Here is a 21,522-nt window from a genome sequence, read left to right as displayed (position 1 = left end):
GGTTTTGTACCTGGCATTATCTTCTTGGCTTGGTATCTGAGCTTGACTTTGGACCTGCCTCCTCAATGGACATCTGTGATTGGGTGGTTGGCCAGCCCTGGTTACAGTCACCAAACCAGCTCTTCTCTTCTTCATTAGGTGCTGAGGGACTGTGCACCTTGCTTATGAGGTTGCTGCCCTGTCTTGCAGCCACTGGCTCCCAGCTTACCTCCCCTTGCACAGCTGCCCTCTCTTGCTGAACCCTGACAATAAGCTTAGGAAAAGGACAAGGACCTGAGCTCAAATGTAGCTCCTGGGATAATGAGTGGTAGAAGTCTAGGTAGGCAGAGTCTCTGGAAGAGTATGGTCATGACATCAAGAGCTTCCTGGTGTACTCAGGGCCCTGGTACTGCCTAGGGAATCATACAATAGTTTGGGTTGGAAGGGACATTAAAAGATCATCTAGTCTAACCCCCCTGCCATGAGCAGGGACATCTTTCACTAGATCAGGTGGCTTAAAGCCCCATCCAACCTGGTCTTTAACACTTCCAATGATGGGGCATCCACAGCTTCCTTGGGCAATCTGTTCCAGTGTCTCACCACCCTTAACATAAAGAATGTCTTCATTATATCCAACCTAAATCTATCCTCTATCCTCCTAGTGCTGCCACTACAGGCCCTGGTAAAAAGTCTCTCTCCATCTTTCTTATAAGCCTCCATTATATATTGAAAGGCTGCAGTAAGGTCTTCCAGGAGCCTTTTCTTCAGGCTGAACAACCCCGATTCTCTCAGCCTTTCTTCATATGAGAGGTGTCCCAGCCCTCTGGACCCACTCTAACGGGTCCATGTCTGTCTTGTGCTGAAACTAGATGCATAACTGCAGGTGGGGGTCTTACAAGAGCTGAGTGGAAGGGGAGAATCATCCCCCTTAACATGCTAGCCACTCTTCTTTTTATGCATCCCAGGATATGACTGGCTTTCTGGGTTGCAAGTGCACATTGCCAGCTCATACCCAATTTTACATCCACCGGTATCCCCAAGTCCTTCTTCACAGGGCTGACCTCAACCCATTTGTCACCCTGTCTGTACTGATACTGGGATTGCTTCGATCTTTATGAGGTTCACCTATGTTCATGTACTACCACACATGCTCTCACACCAGCCCAGAAGCTGTCCATGAGGTAGCCAAATAACTAGAAAGCTCTTTTATTTCTTCTCTCTCACATGAACTGTGAAAGAGGGTGGAGGGGGGTGGGAGACATCCTTAGCTTCCTCCTCTGTAGGGCAGAGCTTGGTAACTGGGATACATCTTCTCCAATTCCTATTATTGCCGTCTTTTTCAGCTCTGCAGAATATTCTAAAAGCGTTGTGCAGTTGTATTTTTCCATAGCATGAGCGCATTCCTTTTCCTGCTGCCTAAGATGTAAGGAACACAGCAATCCTGTGGGTCAGAACTCTGACAAAGAATTTCAAAGGAATTATAACCATTTCACAGTAATCTAGTCTTTTGACAGCAGTAAGGAGCCTAACTACTTAACCTTTTCCATAACAATCCAATTATCTGCATCTGTTGAACAGAAATTCACACAATCATCTTCTCTGTCTTCCTGTAACCTGCAGTAACATGCAGTGGCTCCTTCAGTATATCAAAAATGATTCACATGTCTTTAAAGAACTTGGTGCTGGAAATGAAGAGTAAGGGCTAGAAGAGAAAGAAAATACACAAAAAGTTAATCTTTTTTGTTTAATTTTGGTGATGGCATGGTGAAATAATAAATTGCCTGAGGTTTAGGATCTCTCAATCACTCTCTGTTAGCCAACACTTCAAAGACAGTACTTTGTTTCAAGACTGCATTGCAACACCCACTTTCTCCTTCCACATTAGAATGATGTGTATGGACAAACCTCTGAAGGATTATTCTCAGAAGTGAGTAAGCCTTCTGAAGCATTTCAGTTGTCTAGAGTTTCTAACATAGCCAAGCAATATTTGCAATGATTCTGTCTTTCATATCAAGATTGTTTCATGCATTTTGAAATTTCTTTTTTTTTCTGCACTCTAGAATTTGCTTTATTCTTTATAATCTTTTGATTCCTGCAAAGATTCAATACCTTGAAATTAAAAGATGAAAGGATTCATCAGCAGAATACTACGTGATTAGCTTAATTGGTTCTGCATTTTCCTGTTGAAAGGGGTTTCTAACATGCATTTAGTAGCAAACACATGGTCCCTATTTTCCATGCCTTTATATTGGGATTTGAACACTTTCAAAAAGTTACTGTGTGGAGAAGCACTAGCCTAATTCATCTCAATTAAAGTCTTCATCTGGAAGCAATAATGTAACTTGTCCAAACCTGTAGTTTGCAAAAATAGTAGCAAAATCCTTAAGGCTTTTTCATTCAAATATAATGTGTAGTTGAATATATTAGTTGAAAATGAATAAAAGGTGTTAGTATGATTTAGAATCATAGAATCATAGAACCATAGAATCGCTTTGGTTGGAAAAGACCTTTAAGATCATCGAGTCCAACCTTTAACCTAACCCTGCCCTGGCGCAGCTTCAAACCATTCCCCCTCGTCCTATCATCTGTTACCAGAGAGAAGAGGCCGACCCCCACCTCACTACAGCCTCCTTTCAGGTAGCTGTAGAGGGCGATCAGGTCTCCCCTCAGCCTCCTCTTCTCCAGACTAAACAATCCCAGTTCCCTCAGCCGTTCCTCGTATGACTTGTGCTCCAGACCCCTCACCAGCTTGGTTGCTCTCCTCTGGACATGCTCCAGCAATGCAACATCCTTCTTGTAGTGAGGGGCCCAAAACTGAACACAGTATTCGAGGTGCGGCCTCACCAGCACCGAGTACAGGGGCACGATGACTTCCCTTGTCCTGCTGGTCACACTATTCCTGATACAGGCCAGGATGCCATTGGCCTTCTTGGCCACCTGGGCACACCGCTGGCTCATATTCAGACAGCTGTCAACCAGTACCCCCAGGTCCTTTTCCGCCAGGCAGCTTTCCAGCCACTCTTCCCCAAGCCTGTAGCGCTGCATGGGGTTGTTGTGACCAAAGTGCAGGACACAAATTTATCACAAATTAAATACTCCAGTGCTATCGAGTCAGTAACATAAAGAGCAGAGGGGGAAAAAAATGGAATTTTGCTCAATTTTGTGTTAGATATGAAATTAGAAAGTTTTGCAAATTGTAACCATTTATACAGAATAAAGCAGTACATATTCTACTGTCCGTTCTGCCAAAAGCTAGGAGCAGCAAAAACTACAGATTAATATTTGTGCATATAAGCAAAATATCATGCTATTTATCACAAGAAATCATAATTTGCAAATATTCATCTTCTCTCCATATGGGTGTGAGCCAAAGACAGTACCTGGGACAATTCTTTGGATGAAGCTTTTCTGGATGGACGTGGTTTAGGCAGTTTTTTGTTTGTTTGTTTAAAAACTGTGTTTTGTATTTAGAGAGTGGATGGCATCTTTTGTTTCATTTCCCTTCAAAATTGAGTGCCCATCTGTAGCTTTCAGTTCCTTTGACTGAAAACATTGGAACTATTCATGTGGGTAAATGTTTGCAGATGCAAGGCCTTCAGTGTTTGTTATTTTCCAAAAACCCCCTCACTGTGTCGCTTGCCTCAGCCATACATGTGGATTCAGAAACATGACTGTCACTGTTTCTCGTCACACTGTGGTTTCCAATTTTGTTATTAGCTCTATTAATTTCTTTCTTCTTTTTTAATATCATAATGTATTTTAATATCATTATTTTCTTTTTAAAAATATTATGTTGCAATCCAGAAAGATGTATGCATATGATTAAAACAATACAATTTTTCATAGATTTGTCCATTCTTTCTCCCACAGATTTAAGTCTCAGCTTGAGCAGGCAGTAGCAGAGCATTAACATTCTTCCAGTCTGCTGACTTAAGACACCCACGTAGAGGTAATCTCCAAAGCTTTCCATTGGCATAAAGTACACACTGAGTAAGAGAAGAACCTTACAAAGCAGACTGGAAGAAACCACATCTTTGTATCTCAGAAAAGAATGTGTGTAGTCTAACAGGCAGGGTAAGCAGCCCTCCATAGTGCTTGCATCCAGCCTCATCTGCAGGCGCTTGTGGGACACTAACAGCCCTGAGCTTCCCGAGCAGGAAGCAGGGCAGGAGGCCAAAGGCTGGTTTATGTCACTTTAAATGTACCCATTGACAAGTCTAGCTGTTTGAGTGTTTGCATTGAGTTTAATTCAAACAGTAAAACAGGTTTTGTGCCTTTTCAGGACATGCACAGATACTTTGTCCTATTGCAGATGGAGCTGCTGGAGTACTGTTAGGGCAATGTTTTATGCTAAAATTTATCAACTATTTTTAGTTCTACTATTTCAGTTTGAAGATGTTGCACTTAATAGCGAACGTCTAACAGCCCACGTTTCCCCTTCAGTGCTGTGCAAATTCGTTACTAATACGCTCCTTAATTTCTTTTTCTTGAATAAACTACTTCCAACTAATTTAGCACCGACTAAAACCTTTTGGTGGTTTAAAATTTGGGATGGGAAAAAACCTAAACACCTAGCAACAGCTTTGTAATGACCATGGAAAATAAGGCAACCTCTTCTGAAAAAAAATTACAGAGATGTAGGCCAGTCCCTGTAGCAAAACTGACTTCAGAGCAGTGTGTACATACAGAGAGGATGAGCAAAAACACATCCATGTGCAAACGAAGAATATTTGTTTGTGCACGTACAAAGAGGCTATTGATTTCACAGCTGTACACTCTGACTTATAGAAAAAAAAAGAAAAGTGAAACAGCGGAGTAAGTACGTGAATTTGTGTAGCCTATTTCCATAGACCTTCATAAAAATCTTTCCTCGTGGTTTTCCAATTAGTGAACAGTGACTTTGTTACTGTCCCTCAGTGACACTAGATGGCACTTCAGAGTAGTGGTGGGATCAGAAAGCCTTTTATAATCTTTTCTAGTTATTTTGCATATGATATCACAGGTACATGAAATTAATGCTTGCATCGAACAAAAGCAATTTCTCAGCTTTCTGCTAATTTGTGTGCATGCCTGTGAGGTAGATAATACTATCTGTTTTTAAAAAGTAACAAACATAAACAGAAAGAGATTATAAAAGAGTGGTTCACTACTAGGTCAAAAAAACAAGTTATGGGCCAAAGAGCTGTTGCCAGACATTGTGTTTAGAGGATTTGAGAAGCATTTTATGGAGCGAACTGAAAAAAATCTTTAGGTCTGGAAACCAGAGCAACACATTGATGCTAAGGATTTAAGAGTTGATCCTTGCTTGGAAATGAAATTAGGTTTGATGTCATTTATACATCAGCAATCAAGTCTATGATGACTGTCCATAACCTGGTGCAGGAGAAACCAACCAGCTCCCCTTTGGTCTTTAAAAACAAGCATACATGAAGGGGTTAATTGATTTGTAGTAAAGTCTTGAAAAATAACATCCATTAGCAATATATGGTTTTGCTATCAAAAAAATGTGTATGTGCTTTTAGAAAGCTTAAACCTAAGGGATATAATTAATTAAAAAAAAAAAAAAAAAAAGTGGGAAGGATACTACAAAAGCCAAAGAATAAGTTTACAGTATTGCCATCAAACCACAGTAAAAACTTAAACCAGTGTCATTTCTTCAAGATATCATTTTCATTTCCAACTTAGTTGGTCAATTCAGTAGGGAACAGAAGGGACTATTTTCTTTATTTAAAACCCTTTTATAGGGATTTCAATTAACACTTTTACAAGATCCATGACTAGGGGAAAAATGACCAAAAAGTAGCAGAAAATATTGACTATAATTCTGAAAAGCTCTTTAAATAGTAAAGTCCAGGCCTTTGCTCAGGCATGTTCCTAGGTAGTGTGATGAATCATAGGCATTATTAATTTAAGATGGCAGAAAATACATCATTGTCTCTTAATTTTATTATTCTGTCTTTATCACAAAAAGATAGAATTTAAAAAATATTATTAGAAAAATGGTTTAAAATCCAAGCGAGTGTTATTATTTTAGTTTGGATTTTTTATAATTATATATTTGGTGGAAGAAATAAGAAGCCTCTGTGTGTCAGTTAAATTCTTCCATCATTCTTGCAGCTGAGGATCTGTCACTACACCTTTTTATTCTTGTATCTCTTGTTTCCAGCAGCTTGAATTTTCCAATTATTGTTATTATATGTTTTGTTTCAGGCTCCTTAGGAGAGTCTATTCTCATACCTGAGAGATGGTCACATCCTGGCCTATAGTGACCCCTCTGTGGCCTAGGGATGCAAGGAGGGATAAGATGCCTTGGCCTGCACCAGGAAACAAGGGGGGTTTCCTTTATGTGTTTGAGTCCTACAGTTGTGACTGTTTACCATCTTCATACTTTATGGAGGGATCGGAGATGCACTGTTCAGCCTAAAGGCTTTCTACTTTAGTTCTCATTTCTTTCCGCCCAACTGTTTATAGTTTGTTTGCATTTATCCTTATTTTTCCTTTTTTTTTTTGTTTGTTTGTTTTTAAGTGGAAGAACCATCTGTTCTGTATTTATATGAAAAGCAGTTTTAAAAGTATCAGGCTTCCCGCTGCTTTGAAGTCTTTGTAGATGCTGTGTGTGGAGAGGGTCCCATCAGTCAGACATTGTAGGTTTGGCTGCACAATTTATGGAAAACCAACAGTGTGTTTACCTTTTGAATTTGTCATGATCTTGCTGAGGTCTCATGTTATAGTATTTGCTTATTCTGCTTTATTGCACAGGACTGGGAATCAGGAAAGCCCTGTTAGCTTTGCAGCCATTAGTTGTTAACAGAGAATGTATTTTATGAGGAATAGCTTGTGCTTTAGCACAGAGGGCAGCAAGCTTGGTATGGGACATACCATGAATATAACAGAGGAGGAACAGGCTCAGATATTTTATTCTGGACTTGTTGTTTCTGGTTTGAAAGAAAAGCCTTAGTATGGAGAGATTTTAAAGCCATGGAGGGAGAAATGGGATGTTTGTGTATATGTTTATATGAAGTTTTATGTAGTAAGTAATTGTTATTATTTATTGTATAAATCTCTTCCTGTTAGTTGTATCTGTATCTGCTAATTTGAACCGTGTACATGCAAAACCTGTGGAGTTGTTCAAGCTAAGACAATGCCTTTGTTTTCTATTGAACTGTCAGTGCTTAGCTTTCTGCATGAGGTCTCTCTCTGAATTACAGCAGATATCCAACCAAGAACCAAAAGGAAAAAATCTAACTGCTGGTTTTCTGGAGCGTTTTCCCTCCAGTGACAGAGGGATTTCATGTACTGTTAGTTTTGTTTAAAAATAACACTCAGAAAATGTGAAACCCAGAAGAAAAATAAACAGATGCAAATGAGGGAAATCACTGGCTACTATATGAAGAAGATAGCTAACAAGTGCAAAAATTATTTTTCTGTGTAATGACTTTAGCGATGGAGAATCATTTCCAATTATTTACTAAGTGAATAAATGACAGTTATAAAAAGAATATTTTAATTTTCTAGAAAAAATACCTATGAGTGTTAGGCATGAAAAAGTTTCTTGAGGCAAGAGAATTTCACACAACTCGCTCTTACTTCAGCTATCACCATGCCAAAGATGTTTCCTTTTCAAGACTTAATCATAATTAAAGTTCTGACACACTATATTATGCTATCAAAACAGAAAATAAAGACAAACACTTTGGAGTTTGCCTGTATTACATTATTCTTTAATATAAATGACATATAAGTTTTACAAATTAGAGAGATTGACCTTGGAGTATTAAGAGGCTGCAGAAGATTCTTTTAAGGTGACATTTTATTGAGTATATGTTTAGCTTTGTAGATTGACAGTAGAAACGTGCAGCCTACCTTTGATGTGCTTGCTACCCACTGGGATGGGTTGAAGAATCCCAGTTTGCAGAGGGCTTCAAATCACTCTAAGAAGGTACTTCTATGAATGATGTCCCAGCAATGTCCAGCTAGGCCTTGCAGTTATTTCACTTCATATTTTTCTATACTTATGATTTTGCTTATAATCTAAATTTCACAAATTCATCAGATGGGGAGCCTGCATATCTCTACTTGACAATTAAAAAAACATTGTTTAAAAAACAAAAAAAAGTAAAGGATGCTGACAAATGTACGATGCAGAACAAGTGAACAGTGAACTGCTATTATTTTTGGTTTAGATATATACATGGACTGATACCAATGACTAAACCCTAATACCATACTCTGCAAGGCAGTCTCACTGAAGTCATTAAAACTGCTCTTGTGACTAAGGTGAGAGGGATTTGTCCTTGAGAAATTCAGTCACTGAGCTCCAGACATAGGTTACAGGTTTTGTACTGCAGACTACTCATTATTTTGTTCAATAAGATTATGTTAGGCTAATCCTGAATAGCATTGCTCTAGAAGAATGGCAAACTTTAAAGAACTATGTGTACAATAAGATTTTTTTTCCCCAAAAATAATGACATTAGCAACAACTTTATTTGCCTCTGCTAAATAGATACATTCAGAATTAGTTTAGTGTTATAGTGGATATTTTTAAACCTCCAGGGCTTGAAATAAATTTAAAGGAGGTAACTCTCATCTTCTCAAGTCTCAAGATGATTTGAGAGTCTTTTTTCCCTCTACTTTTTTTTTTTTGTGGCTATAAAAATAACCTCAATCACTATCCTTTTTTTTTTTAATATCATAGCTTGACAAATATTTACTCCGAATCTCATATACAGTGGAATCTGAAAACCTGTAGCATTCAGCAAACTGAAAATTACCACAGAAAGCATGCTGGAAAAGAAGGCTGAAATAAGTCAGTTTAAAGCACAGTTGGCAATTCTTTTTGATGGTATGCTTGACCTTGTACATCTGTAATGATTCATTTATTCTACATCAATGGATCATCTCCACTTTAAAATGAAGTTTCTGGTATTTGGCATTATTAGCAACGATTTTTTGAACAGGCCTATTACAACAAGTACTTTAGCTGAAACACAACCGAACCCCGTCTTTAGACATCTATTTGTAATTTCCAATCTGTACTGCAGAACGTTCATGGATACATCGGAAAGCAGAGGGCTGGATTTCCCAGTACTGCACAGGGTTGCTGAAGAGACTCACACCGGAATAGCTAGCCTTTTTGGTGTTGTAGCCAAGAGGGCAAAAGTCGTTGATACCAACTGAAGCAATTTTGTTGTTATGAAGATAGACCACCTGGAAAGCACAGAAGTACAGAAGTGAGACATAGAGCTACCATGGCAAATAAGATAAATAATTTGATGTCAAATATTATGCAATGTTATACAGAGTAACAATATATCCCTTTTTCCAAACAAATGCTTGATCCTGCTTACCTTTTGAAATACCTAGAGTACACTCAATTAGAAATAATTTCTACAGAAAAAGCAGAAACTGTGCAAGGCAATCTAATAACATTACTATCATTTGCTCATACTGTAACCAAAACAGGAGTCAAAGATGGGACATTATTAATACAGTGCTGTGGTTCAGAAGCATGTGCTGTATATAAAGAATGTATTTGATGCTAATTGGTGTCTCTCCAGCTCCAATGCTTTCACTCTCATGAGTGCAACTGTGCAGGACTCAGAGACAAAGTAATCATCACCAATGATGATATAAAATAGCTGATGAATATTACTTTGCTCCAGAGTTACCAGTTCTGATGAATTCTCCCAATCTACATGCAAGTGGTGATTTACATTTGGGAGTCTTCATTCTCTGGGAGCTTTCTTTCCTGTAAAACCTTAGACCAAGTGAAGACAGATTTTAATTGGTTTCAAGAGGCCATATTTCTAGCTATCCAGCCACACAGACCTCAGAAATACTGCTGATGTGAAATGCATATTGCACCTCTTTGTCCTCCTGAAGGAACAGCTTTGTGAGATACCAAAGGGAAAGTTCTTGGGAAAGGTTGCAAAATGTCACTGAGTAGAATGCAAAAAAAAAATAAAAAATCAATAGAAGAAATGTTCTTTGAAAGCATTTTTTGAGTAAAAAGGAAATCAAAGTACACAAATAATCCCATCTTTGTTGCATCTCCTCAGGCACACAGAGATAAAAAATGCAACTTTTCCATGCCTATTCAACAGTTTACGCAACTTGCATCAAACTACCTTTTGCACAAATACTGTATATGTTTCTTTTCAAGACTAAATAACCACACAAACACAATTCAGAATCTTTCAACTATTGCTATCTGAGGCAGTATGATAAGCTTTACCTGGATATATTTGTGGTCACCCAGCCCACCAGGTACTCTGACAAGTTCATTGTTGTTCAAATGGAGCTCTCTCAGATGAGGTACATTGTTAAGAGAGCCATTTTCAACTGAAGAAATACTGTTGAAGCTGAGACCCAGTCTGAAAAAAACAAATATGTTAGACTTGCCCATATAACCATCTTTCTTGGGTTGATTACTCCTCTACACTACTGTTGTAGATCAGACCAGGCTAATTTTCAGAATTATGCATGAGGTACAGAGAACTAGATTAGTTAAACATATTTAAAAGTTTGACATCTGATGTGAACTATCATAATTATCATGATATCATTCAATTTGTGCCCATGGTACTGCATACTTTCATGAGCTATATGACCAGTCTCATTGTGAATACATACTGTGTACCTCCATAGGCACCAGTCTTTCTTTAAAAGCTGAGTAAGTTTCTTGCATGACTTTAGGAGCACCGGTTGTAACTTTCTTTGGGGAACTACATAACCCACAGTCACCAGAACTGTTAAGTTTAAATCTTAACCATATCCTTCTAAGATACTTGCGTAGTTAGAGCCATGTTACAGACTGGAAACAAGAGCTGAGGGACGTACGCATTTTTCCTAGGTTCCAGTCCAGTCCAGAGCTTTCATCACAAAATCATCCTTCCTGCATTATACATCCACAATATGGGTGTACTAGCACAATTTATGTCTGATTTGGAAAATCTGGTCCTATCTATGTATTTCTGTGTTAATACTATTTTGCTTTGCGATCACCAATCTACCGAATTTTTTCAAGAGATTCTCATAAGTTACAATGTGCTGTGTTGCAGTAAGGAATTCAGTGGTGATTCTTCAGGAGTTATCATTAGGAGCGTTGTCCTTTGAGAAATTATTTCTATGAAGACTAAACCTCCTTTATCTAGTTTGCTTTATTGTTTTTCTTCAAGCACTTTTTTTAATTTTGAGGAGAAAATGCTCTGACATTTATTAATAACTGAATCAATTAAAGAATTTAATATAGGTAATCAGAATCCTTGTAATAAAAGAATTTTCTATGGATGAGTACTTTTTAAAGAAAGCCTTATTCACAGTAATCTACTACCTGTAATTCTTTGTGGCTTGTGCCAGCTTCAAAAGTCAGAATCTGGACCTATTATAAAATCACAGAACTAAAAATTCTTGTTTGATCTTTATGGCAGAGATGTTTCCAGAAATAATGCTCTCCAGGAATGGAAGCACATTTTATGACTTTTCTTTCAAAAAGAAACAGCCACATAAAGATTTTGTTAACTAGTATTATGTATAATACGAATAGTTGCACCATTATAATTTAAATATTGCAATGTTGTCAAACTATTAAAAGAGAGAGGAGAGCTTAATGCCATCTCCCACTGACATCAACAGGGATTTATTTCACTCAGAAATCAGTTCACAGTATCCCATATCTTTGCTAGAATTTGGACAGGAACAAGTTTCATTTAAAAGTTATTAGAACAAAATTCCTTTTGAATAGAGTACTTCAAGATTTAGGGAAGCTTGGAGGATTTGTTCCTAAAAAGCAATTTGGTCTGAAGACCTACACAATGTCTACAAAGGACTTCAGTGATGTGTGCTCATAGTGAATGTCTTTGAAATGATTAGAAGAAACAAAACAAAACAAAACAAAAATGTTTTGGCAGAAGGTTGTAAGTTCTTGGTTGACACATATCTAAATATGTGCTCGCTACATATTCAGGTCTACAAGCAGATGTGTCACACCTAGGAAGACCAGCATGAAAAAAATGTTGGTCTGACTTTCATACTGGTCTGTTGAAGCAAAAGTAACCCCTTTACACACCACAGGGATGGACGAGGTCCAACTCTGCATTAGCTCATGCAGTGAAAGTCTTTTAGGGAAAGTCTTTTAGGGAAAAAATAAAATTGGAGGAGTCTGTAGAAAAGTGGATCTAACTCCCACAAGCAGTGAAATTATATGTAATTACATCTCATCTAAATGTGTTACAAACAAACTCTCAGCCACTCGGGGCTATGTTTACAAATGAAAGAAGTCAATATTAGTGTGTAAAATACAGGGTGATTAAGACTGTTAGGAAAGAATACGGTCTTCATCTCTTTTCTTTTTCCCATGGGAAAAAAAAAAAAAAAGGAAGAATTTGAAAAATCGCTCTTGCTTAATATATCCACATATTACTTCATTTTATATTAGTGAATAGGTAACATTCTTCCAGTGTTTTAGCTGATCTAATCACAGTGTTCTAAATCATTGAAGAGCATCATCAAAAACATATCTAAAAATTAAAGAAAATCTCAAATATTTTTTCACCTTCTTTCATTTCCAACACCCCTGCTGGCCCATTTCCACTTTTTTTAAACAAACTTCATGCTGCTCAACATCATCATTATTCTGGGCTTGATGCAACTTCCACTGTACGAAGCTAGATCTTCTCAGTAAACTTTAATAGGATATAGACATTAGTAACATTAGTTGTCTAATATGTATATCCTCCTGTGGAGCTCATTCCTGCATATAACCAGCGAAGTCTTTGTTCGTTTTACATTCATGAGATTTTTTTTTTTTTCAACTGCAGGTCTATGTGAAGGCTTTTGAAAGACTTAAGAGTAATTTTACAAGGAAAACAAACAAACAAAAAGGCCAAATATTGGCAGTCTGCTAGAACTCAATAATTCAAAAGAGAATGAGCAGTAGATCCACACCAAGCTGCTGCGTGGAACATTTTACAGTTCAAAACACTTTAACACAGTCAGAAAAATGACCTGTTTCTCAAGGTCTAACTGTGCTTTAGGGAGGCTATTAGACTGTTGAGCATGAGTTGACATGATCCAGAAAGAGAGTGGTCTGACCCTGTGCTGATGATGTTCCTGAAGACTTAGGTGTGTAAATTAAAGCTGGTGTTCAGTAGCTTGTTTCTGCTGCCCCTTAGATTTGTCCCATATGCTGTCCTGGAGCTTTTCTATAGTTCCCTCCCTTCTTCGTCTGTCTGCTCTGTTATGTCCAGTGCGATCCTTTTTTTCCGATCTGTACTTTGCCTTACTTTTCAACTTTGCAAAAGAGGATTTCTGACTATGCTTGGGTTGCCTGCTTAAGCACAGGCCAGAGAGCAGTTTAAAACTTGGTGCCTACTCTGAGCAGCTCCACATTTCCACACCACGATCAACAGAGTATCTTGTTTCTCCATACAGTACAGCCACAACAGAAGCTGGCCAAGGTTAGATATTTTTAGTAGTCCATCAGCACTTGCTGCATAAAACTTTATGCCTTAAGAAGGACTTCCAACAGTATTGTCCAGGTGATGTTGCCTGTAGTGTTTTCCAAGTGCAAATGTGAAAAAGCAGTAAAACTCTGTCATCTGCAGGGCAGCTGACACACCCCACACCTCCCTCCTCGAGTAAAGTAAATTACTCTCAATCTGAGTAGTTATGATCTTGTTTTGGTTTTGGAAGTTTCTTTATAATTGCTCTGGAGGATGTTACATTTTATATGAAGCCTCTATCATAAACGATAACTGCTTCATAGTCCCGAACCTATAATTATGGTATATTTATTTTTTCATTAAAATCCAGGGGCAGATTTTTTTGAGCAGAGATGAATCTGTGATCAAATATGAATATCAAACATGCATTGAAATGTCTTATTTTACAAGCTCTAGAAAGAGGTTCTAAGCTTTGTCACTTGGAATTGCCAGATTTGAAACACATGCTAGATTACTATATATTTCATTGCATTAAATTGCTGTCCAAGCTACTATAAACAGTGGTGAACTTAACTCCTGTTGCTCAGTAATCTTTCTTTGATTTCTGCTTTCTGTCTTCATTATGAAAAGCAGAATGATTAAGATGAAGATCCAGGAATTAGATCCAGTAATCTGATTAACGGTCTTTTAAATCAATTACATTTCTATTTTCATACAAAGTTTTAAAGTATCATAGTATTAAAGTAGCTTGTACTATTTTGTACTAAAGGTCCACTTTACTATTTTAGCATGTTATCTAATTCACAAATAATTCTGTATCTCTGTAACTGCTCTTTGGGAATTCTCCTTACATTTTCCTACAGTTAGAGAAACTCATTCCACAACATATTCACAAATTAGCAAGGTACTATCACTCTGAAAAAATAACACTTTTTCATTTATATTGTATTATTACTTTTTTGTCATGTTCCTGCACTCTTTGCAGACTTGCCTTTCTTGAGACACAAAGGAAACATTGGTGTAAGCAGTTTTGGTTCCCATGTGTTTCTTTCCTCAGTTTCCAGGGCAAATTATATGAGCAATGCAGTGTCCCAAGAAAACTGCATAAACCAAAATTGGAAATACAATGAAAGAAGCATGAAATAATTAAAAAATCTAATTTCTCTCTTTACTTTTTTTTTTTTTTACTCAAAGAAACAGTTGTCCTGGGCATACATCACTCATAATTGAAAACAGCTGGAAAGTGTCATTAGGAAAAAAAAAGTGGTTTGTTCCCTTCAGTACACAAGTTTTTCCTGTTAAGTTATGTACTGCTTCAATGATCATAATACTCATGAAGCCCAGAGTAATGATTTCTAATTGTGTGTGTGTGTGATGGTTACAATTTCAACTAATATTTTATACAAAAACAAGAAATTCATTCTTACTTCGCCAAGTTGGTGAGTCCAGATAGGCCTTCAGCATCAATTCTGCTGATTTTGTTGCCATCAAGGTGAAGTTCAGTAAGGGATGGGGGGAGGCCTGAAAGAGAGAAAAACGTAAATTACTTTTAATAAAACTGGATTGTTATCTTTTTTTTAAAAGGACTTGTGTTATACTGAGGGTCTTTATGGTAATAAAAAGGTTTTTACTGAACATGGCCAAGAACAATTGACTGAATTAATCAAGGAATTTTCACAATCAGGGAACTGAAAACAGCTAGTAACAATTTATTTGGCATGAAATAAGACCAAGCACCTAAGGTTATCATAGAGGAATTAATTCTTAAAAAATAGCTAAATTAAATTCTTCCCAGGTATGAATTCTAGCCTTCATGATTATGTAAACGAGACATAGACAATAGCATAAGAGAAACAGCCTTCATTTTAGCCAGACTATCCACATACATAAATCTACAAACCTTTGGCACCTAGGTATTTAACAAATAACACCAGCAGAAAATGAGATTATAAAAATGAGGTAAAATAATTTTAAAGCTATTTTAGGTCAGGAACATACTAGTTTGCAAATTCTTTTTATCAGGACAAAAAAATTGGGACCAAAAATTTTAACTATCTGAGGTCCCTCAAAGGAACATCCAAAACAGGAAATGTGGGAAGAAAGAAATAACAACTAGCATTAACTTTCAAAATGTCTTCAGCTATTTCAAAACAATCTGCTGGCTGAAGTATGAATACATTGAATATAATTTTCTCTGGATTGGAACCATTCTGTTTGTTTTGTTTTGTTTTTAATAGGTTATGTTGAAGTTGTTCTTATTTTGTAGCAATTTGTAATGAAGTAATTTTAAAAATAGCAAGTGTTTCTGTTTTGTATAGGAATAATATTTTTGGTTTCAAGCCCACAGACTTGTGGAGGACTGCCTTTATGCTTGTAGAACTTGAGTTAATTCTACATGAGTTTACATCTGTGTAATGTTGATCAGGCTCACCAACCAGGGTTGGAGGATGAAAACATTCTTTCACTTTATATTTCAGCTATGAGACAAGAAAAGCAAAATTACATTAAATGGCTTGTTTTTGACAGTGCACCTCTTGTGGAGCTTGTCATAAAAGAAAAAAAAAAAATCCAAACCAATAAAAGTCAACTGACCAAAAAATGAAGTAGTCATGTGATGGATACTCTAAGGACTGACTCAAAAGTCTTCCATACTAATTTTTTTCCCAGCTGACTAGAAGTCTCTATGTTATACCTATGCAAATCTCTGAAATACTAATTTAATTTCTTACCTTTTGGGATGCTAGTAATGTTGGTGTCCGCGATACGGATGTAGGAGAGCCTCTTCATCCCCTGAAAAGCTCCGTTTTCAATGCCTGAACTCTTGATTGGATTGGTGCCTAGTTCTGCCAACAAAACATGGTCATGAGCTGTGCTGCAGTGTAGGTACTTATATCCTTCAGGTCAAAGCTAATTTGGAGGTACAATATATTGGAGCATTTCTTGGCTTTCTACATAAAATCACTGAGTGAACTAAAAACAACATCTTGAAAAAACACTGAGTTGATTTTTTTATAATTTCTCATGCTCCTACCTAAGACAATCACTTGATTCAGTCCATTAAAGACAGATTTCCTCAACTTGGAGATATCATTCTCATGAGCCCGTATCTCCTGAAGAGACTTCGGCATGTTTTCTGGGAGTTCCTTCAGGTTGTTCTTGGACAGGTAAAGTCTTTCCAGTTTCTTCAGAGGTGCGAAAGCTAACGGGCTTATTTTGCTGATTTTGTTGTTAACAAGGATCAATGCCTGTGGAGTAATAATGAAGGAGATCTCAGATGATCACAGGGGAAATTATTTTAACAATAAAACATTTAAAAATTATTGTTCTTTTCTAGTGTCTTTTCATGGCCAATGTAGCGGGCTGAAGAAAATACAATGCAGTACTAAAACAAATAGATTAAGAACTTCTGAAATAGTGAAAGATAAACAAGGCCTACATAATACAAGTGTTATTTCATTGCTGAGGTATATGCAACTTCTGTTAACATCCACAATTTATACGCAAGAATAACTACAACCCTTCTACTTAAAAGCTGTGAAAAACAGACATTCACATAAAACTAACATTATCAGTTTTATTTGCTTTTTTTTCTGATTATGTTTATTCTGATGATACCATCATCACACAACCATTCTAACCAGCTTTTCCTGAACAGAACATTCTATGACTCAGTACAGTGAAGGCACAGCCTCAGCGTGTTAAAAATATACATAGCATCACCCCTTTCCCATTAGTCCTATAGACTGCGCTTAATAGATTTTTGTCTGATAATAACCTCATTTTTGCAGAGATATAAGCTGGTTTTTTGGTAAGCCTAACTTGGTATGGAAGGGGAGCACTTTGAAGCATCATCCTGCAGTTAGGGATCAGGCACCACATTCATTTTGCCTCCTATGTAGGTCCCTAATCTACTTCTCACAACAGTTGTAATATGTAGACCCACAGTATCTCTAAGCAAGTTAGCTCTCTATACAGTCAGGGAAGAGAGGCCTCTATGAAAGCTGTTACCTGTAATAGGTGGTCTCCATATACCTGTGAAATTTTACGTTACTGCTAACTCACTTACTGGTTAACCAAGCATGACATAAAAAGGGAGAAGAAAGTCCCATTACTGTCAGAACAGTAATACAGCTAATGGAAAGGATTTCAGATATGAAATGAATAGAATATCAGAATGAATTTATCATTCCATCTGTTTGCTATCTACCTATCAGACTTGCAGTGCTACATATGTGTGCAGTGAATTAGGAGGAATGGGTTGCATAAATATCGATATAACATCTACTCATATTTATTACTGGAGAATACCTATGGAGCATCTTTGTTCAATAACTCCATTATGCTATTTTCAGAAACAGAATACAACAATTACTGCTAAGCCACAAATTTTTATATTGCATATACTATAGTTAACATTCAGTGCATTTTAATACCATTTTAACATCTTCAGAATTACACTTTAGTCTATTTCTTGGAGAAAAATTGAGCATTCAACTCTTTCCATATCAGTAAGTATTAAAACAGTGCCAAGAAATGTATCAGCATCTGTGACACCACCCTCCATCATGAAAACTGAAAGAGAAGTGAGAAGATAGTTTAAAATGGTACTTGATGTGTGTTTTTTCCCTAATGGACTCCTCTTTCAGATCATCCTGAGCAAAACAGTGTGTTCTGTACATGGTTTCACTGAGTGCACGTAAAGCCAAGCATATCTGGTTTTAATTCTGTATGCTAGCTAGCAATAACGCATTTGCAAGAGGAGGTAGAAAAGGTCACTCACAGTTCAGCAGAGTATTTCCCTAACAATAAGCCTCTCCCAAAATAAATATATTGGTCAGTGAGAGCCATGGCCCCAACTGTCTTTTATTCAAGCCTGAGCTAGAACTGCCATGAGAACACACGGGGTACACACAGGGTCGTGTCTGCCTGCCAGAGTCATCACCGCCAGAATTGTGATACAGATATAGATTCTGCCCATAGTGAAATACAGCTACCTGCGCAATGTTAGGACATGGGAAACAATCCAGTTTTTATGAGGGGTACAGCTTGAGATGCGCAGATGAGCCTCTTTCATAGTTTTATCGTAATAACTGAATAACAAAATGTGCTACTGCAAATTACATTATTTTTCTTTCGTATTTTTACCATGAACTTCTCTTCCATAGATCTCTAAGTCAACATTCAATGATTTTAGACTCATCTTCTCAGCACTTGAACTTTTTATCCTGCATCCTGCTTGGTCAATTATATGAGCTAAAATTCTGCCTTATCTTTTTTCTTTTTTATTTGATTTGTTTTAACTTTGTTGCTTTTTAGATAAAAAATGTTTGGGCTATGATTATCACAGCTAATGATCCGATGTGAAATATTTCTTGCTGGAAATAGATGGGTATACGTTCAGCTAGTCACTGCAATGTAAATACTCTCTGAGTAGTTGATGTTAAGAGGATTGTTACAGCTCTTCAGAAAAGAACTGATAGTCCTGACCAAAACCAGAAATTATCGAGGTATCTAGGATTAGTTTGCTCTGGTTTGCCAATGCTTTCTCCTGGATATGATCATGTTATTGTGGATAAACACACAGAACTGTTGTTTTATTCAAACATTCAGAAAGTCTCTCACTTAGAAATGATGGTATCTATCAAAGGTATGTTTAAAAATACTGATTTCACAGTGGGAATGATGCATGGTGGTATAAGGTGGGAAGGTATCACATGCCTGTAGTTTTCAACTTTTTTTGTACCAGAATATCATTTCCCACTTACACCCCACTCTGCAAGTCCCTGCTCCCACCTTTTTTAACCTGCATCATTTTTCCACAGTGTTGTGCAGCTGTAAAGAAGAAAAAATAAACCCACACATCAGAATTTGCAAGAGAAGTTTTACTGCCTCCCAGAGAAACCGCAAATGATGAGGATAACACACCAGCATAGCACCTGGCAAGCCATACCCCTGGGTTCCTTTCCCACTTCACAATAACTCTATTATATGCATGACTTAAAGAACTAAGTTATTAGCCTTGGAGCAATGCTGTTTACTTTCCTCAGAATGTGCCCCGTATGGTTTGCATGTAACAAAAGTTAAAACAAAATAAAATAAAATGAAAAACTCAGGGGAATTAGAGGTCAGTGAAAACAGGAACTAGAGGAGAAAAACCTAGGGAAAACATCTGCAGGCAGTGTTATTGAGAAAGGGATGTTAGGCAAAAACATGCCACATGGACTAGCTATCCTGAATAAAGCCCAGATGGCATGATGGGGCATTATATTCATCTTGTGTAAAGGACATATAAAAATTTCATACAGGGCAAGAAGTACTTAGAAGGAAAAATAAGGGTCAATCTGAAGGTGCTGAAAATGCTGGAGCCATTGGCCACAGATAGCATTTGCAATGCTGATAGTATGAAAAGATTTGGCAGAAATCTGACTGTCTAAAACAGAGCCACCAGAATTGATACTTTTATTCAAAAATCTATCTTCTCCCGCACTTCCATTTTTAGTGGAGGGAAAAAGATATGTCTTAAAACAAAGGTACTTCCTCCCCCCCCAAAAAAAGAGTGGAAGCATATCACCAATTCACAATACAAAAGGCTGAGCATGCAAATGTACAGCTTTCAGCATGACCTGGTATGAGGGTGAAGATATTTAGCCATAGGTAAGAAAGGAAGCAAGCAAGAAAGAGAAAATAAAGGCATAAATACATCAAGTATTAAAGACATCATTTAGTCAGACTTAGAGGGTTCATAGCAATATCTTATGGATAAGAGAAAAATTAGCTTCCAACCTCATTATCCTGAGATTAAGCTGTTTTTCCCTTGTCATATTTAACATGTAAACTTTGCATGGTGAACACTGACTCTGTTATAATATTGCATTGTGGTAATACCTCCAGACCAGCTTATCATGACCAGCAGTTTGAGTGCTGCTGAGAGAAAAAAAAAATCCAAGCTTTGCTCCAAAGATGGCTTACTTTTTATTGAAAGAGCTCTGGTATTAGTGTAGTCAGAGAAAAAAAAAAAAATCACTGTATGACAGGAATAGGTGCTGGCTCCATTGAAGTCAGTAGAAGTCTGGCCATTTAGCTCCCTCTGGCCTGGTTTCTTCCTCAAATATTTATTCCCCAAACAGAAAGGTGGATTCACAATTCAGGAAAATTTTGGAACACTTATTGGCAGGCTTTTGTCAAAATACACCCTGACAAACTGCAGAGGGAGTGTGTGGCAATCATGTAGGAACTAGAATAGGGTTGTTCTTCTTGGGGTTAGCAAAACCTACAATTTTTGCCCTGTCTGGGGGTGGGGAACAGGGCATTGTATTTTTTGGTGTAATTTCATTATGTCAGAATCTCAGGGGATTGTTCGAAGGGTTTTCATCCCTACTTCTGTTCTTCTTAGTTTAGAATAGTTTGAAGCAAGAGCCTTGACAAAATCAGAAGTGAACTGTACAGTGATCAGCAAATTGTTATCAGCCATAATACATGATGGTACATCTGTTTTGCCAGCTGGGGATGGTGCTCTTACCTAACATCAAACCTTTAATGATGCATGCATCCTTCAGGGTTTAAACTGAAAAGTCAATCCACTGACCCAATGGAATTTCTTTAATTTCCTGGGTTATGTATTACATTATTACCTGGTTTTTATTACAGTTCTGCTAGGAACAGTAATGCCTTAAGAACTGTTAGCTCAGGAGTCAGGCATCCAAATAAAAATAATAATAAATTTTGTCCTTTTTGTTTTCCTTATGTTTTTAGTTGTTAAATCATACTCATAACCTGGACATATAGTCAAGTTTTTCTGCCAAATTATTCAAGGAGGATGTACACTTAGGAAAAAAAAAACAACAAAGAACACAAAAAATATAAAACAGAACCTGACTTTCTTCTCTAATTGTGTTATACCAGGAGACAGAATTCTACAAAACAAGTATTCATTTTAAAATTAGTTTAAAAAATTATTAACATTGGTAAACTTGAAGGAACCAAGAGCCCCTGAATCCATGGAAGTCTCTAAACAGAATTCCAGATTTTATGTCTCCTGAAGGGCTCATGATCTACAGCTAAGGCAGGAAAAGGATAAAGGTATAAAAAACCCACGATC

The 21,522-nt window shown here is 37.1% G+C and overlaps 1 protein-coding gene across 1 annotated transcript in view; it reads right to left on the bottom strand.

Moving 5' to 3' along the window:
- Nucleotides 1-8,994: 8,994 nt before the first annotated feature.
- Nucleotides 8,995-21,522, bottom strand: part of DCN (decorin) — a 34,066-nt gene continuing 21,538 nt past the window's right edge. Inside the window, exons 3-7 of the mRNA XM_035903525.1 lie at nt 16,456-16,669; nt 16,154-16,267; nt 14,852-14,945; nt 10,217-10,355; nt 8,995-9,189 (exon numbers count right to left, since the gene is read on the bottom strand). Coding sequence (XP_035759418.1) covers nt 8,995-9,189; nt 10,217-10,355; nt 14,852-14,945; nt 16,154-16,267; nt 16,456-16,669 — 756 coding nt within the window. The remainder of the gene's footprint in view (nt 9,190-10,216; nt 10,356-14,851; nt 14,946-16,153; nt 16,268-16,455; nt 16,670-21,522) is intronic.

The sequence above is a fragment of the Egretta garzetta genome, unplaced genomic scaffold (genome assembly GCF_000687185.1).
Source record: "Egretta garzetta isolate BGI_Z169 unplaced genomic scaffold, ASM68718v1 scaffold371, whole genome shotgun sequence".
NCBI classification, from domain to species: domain Eukaryota; kingdom Metazoa; phylum Chordata; class Aves; order Pelecaniformes; family Ardeidae; genus Egretta; species Egretta garzetta.
Note: the sequence above shows the minus strand (reverse complement) of the source record. Positions and strands in the feature narration are given on the sequence as shown.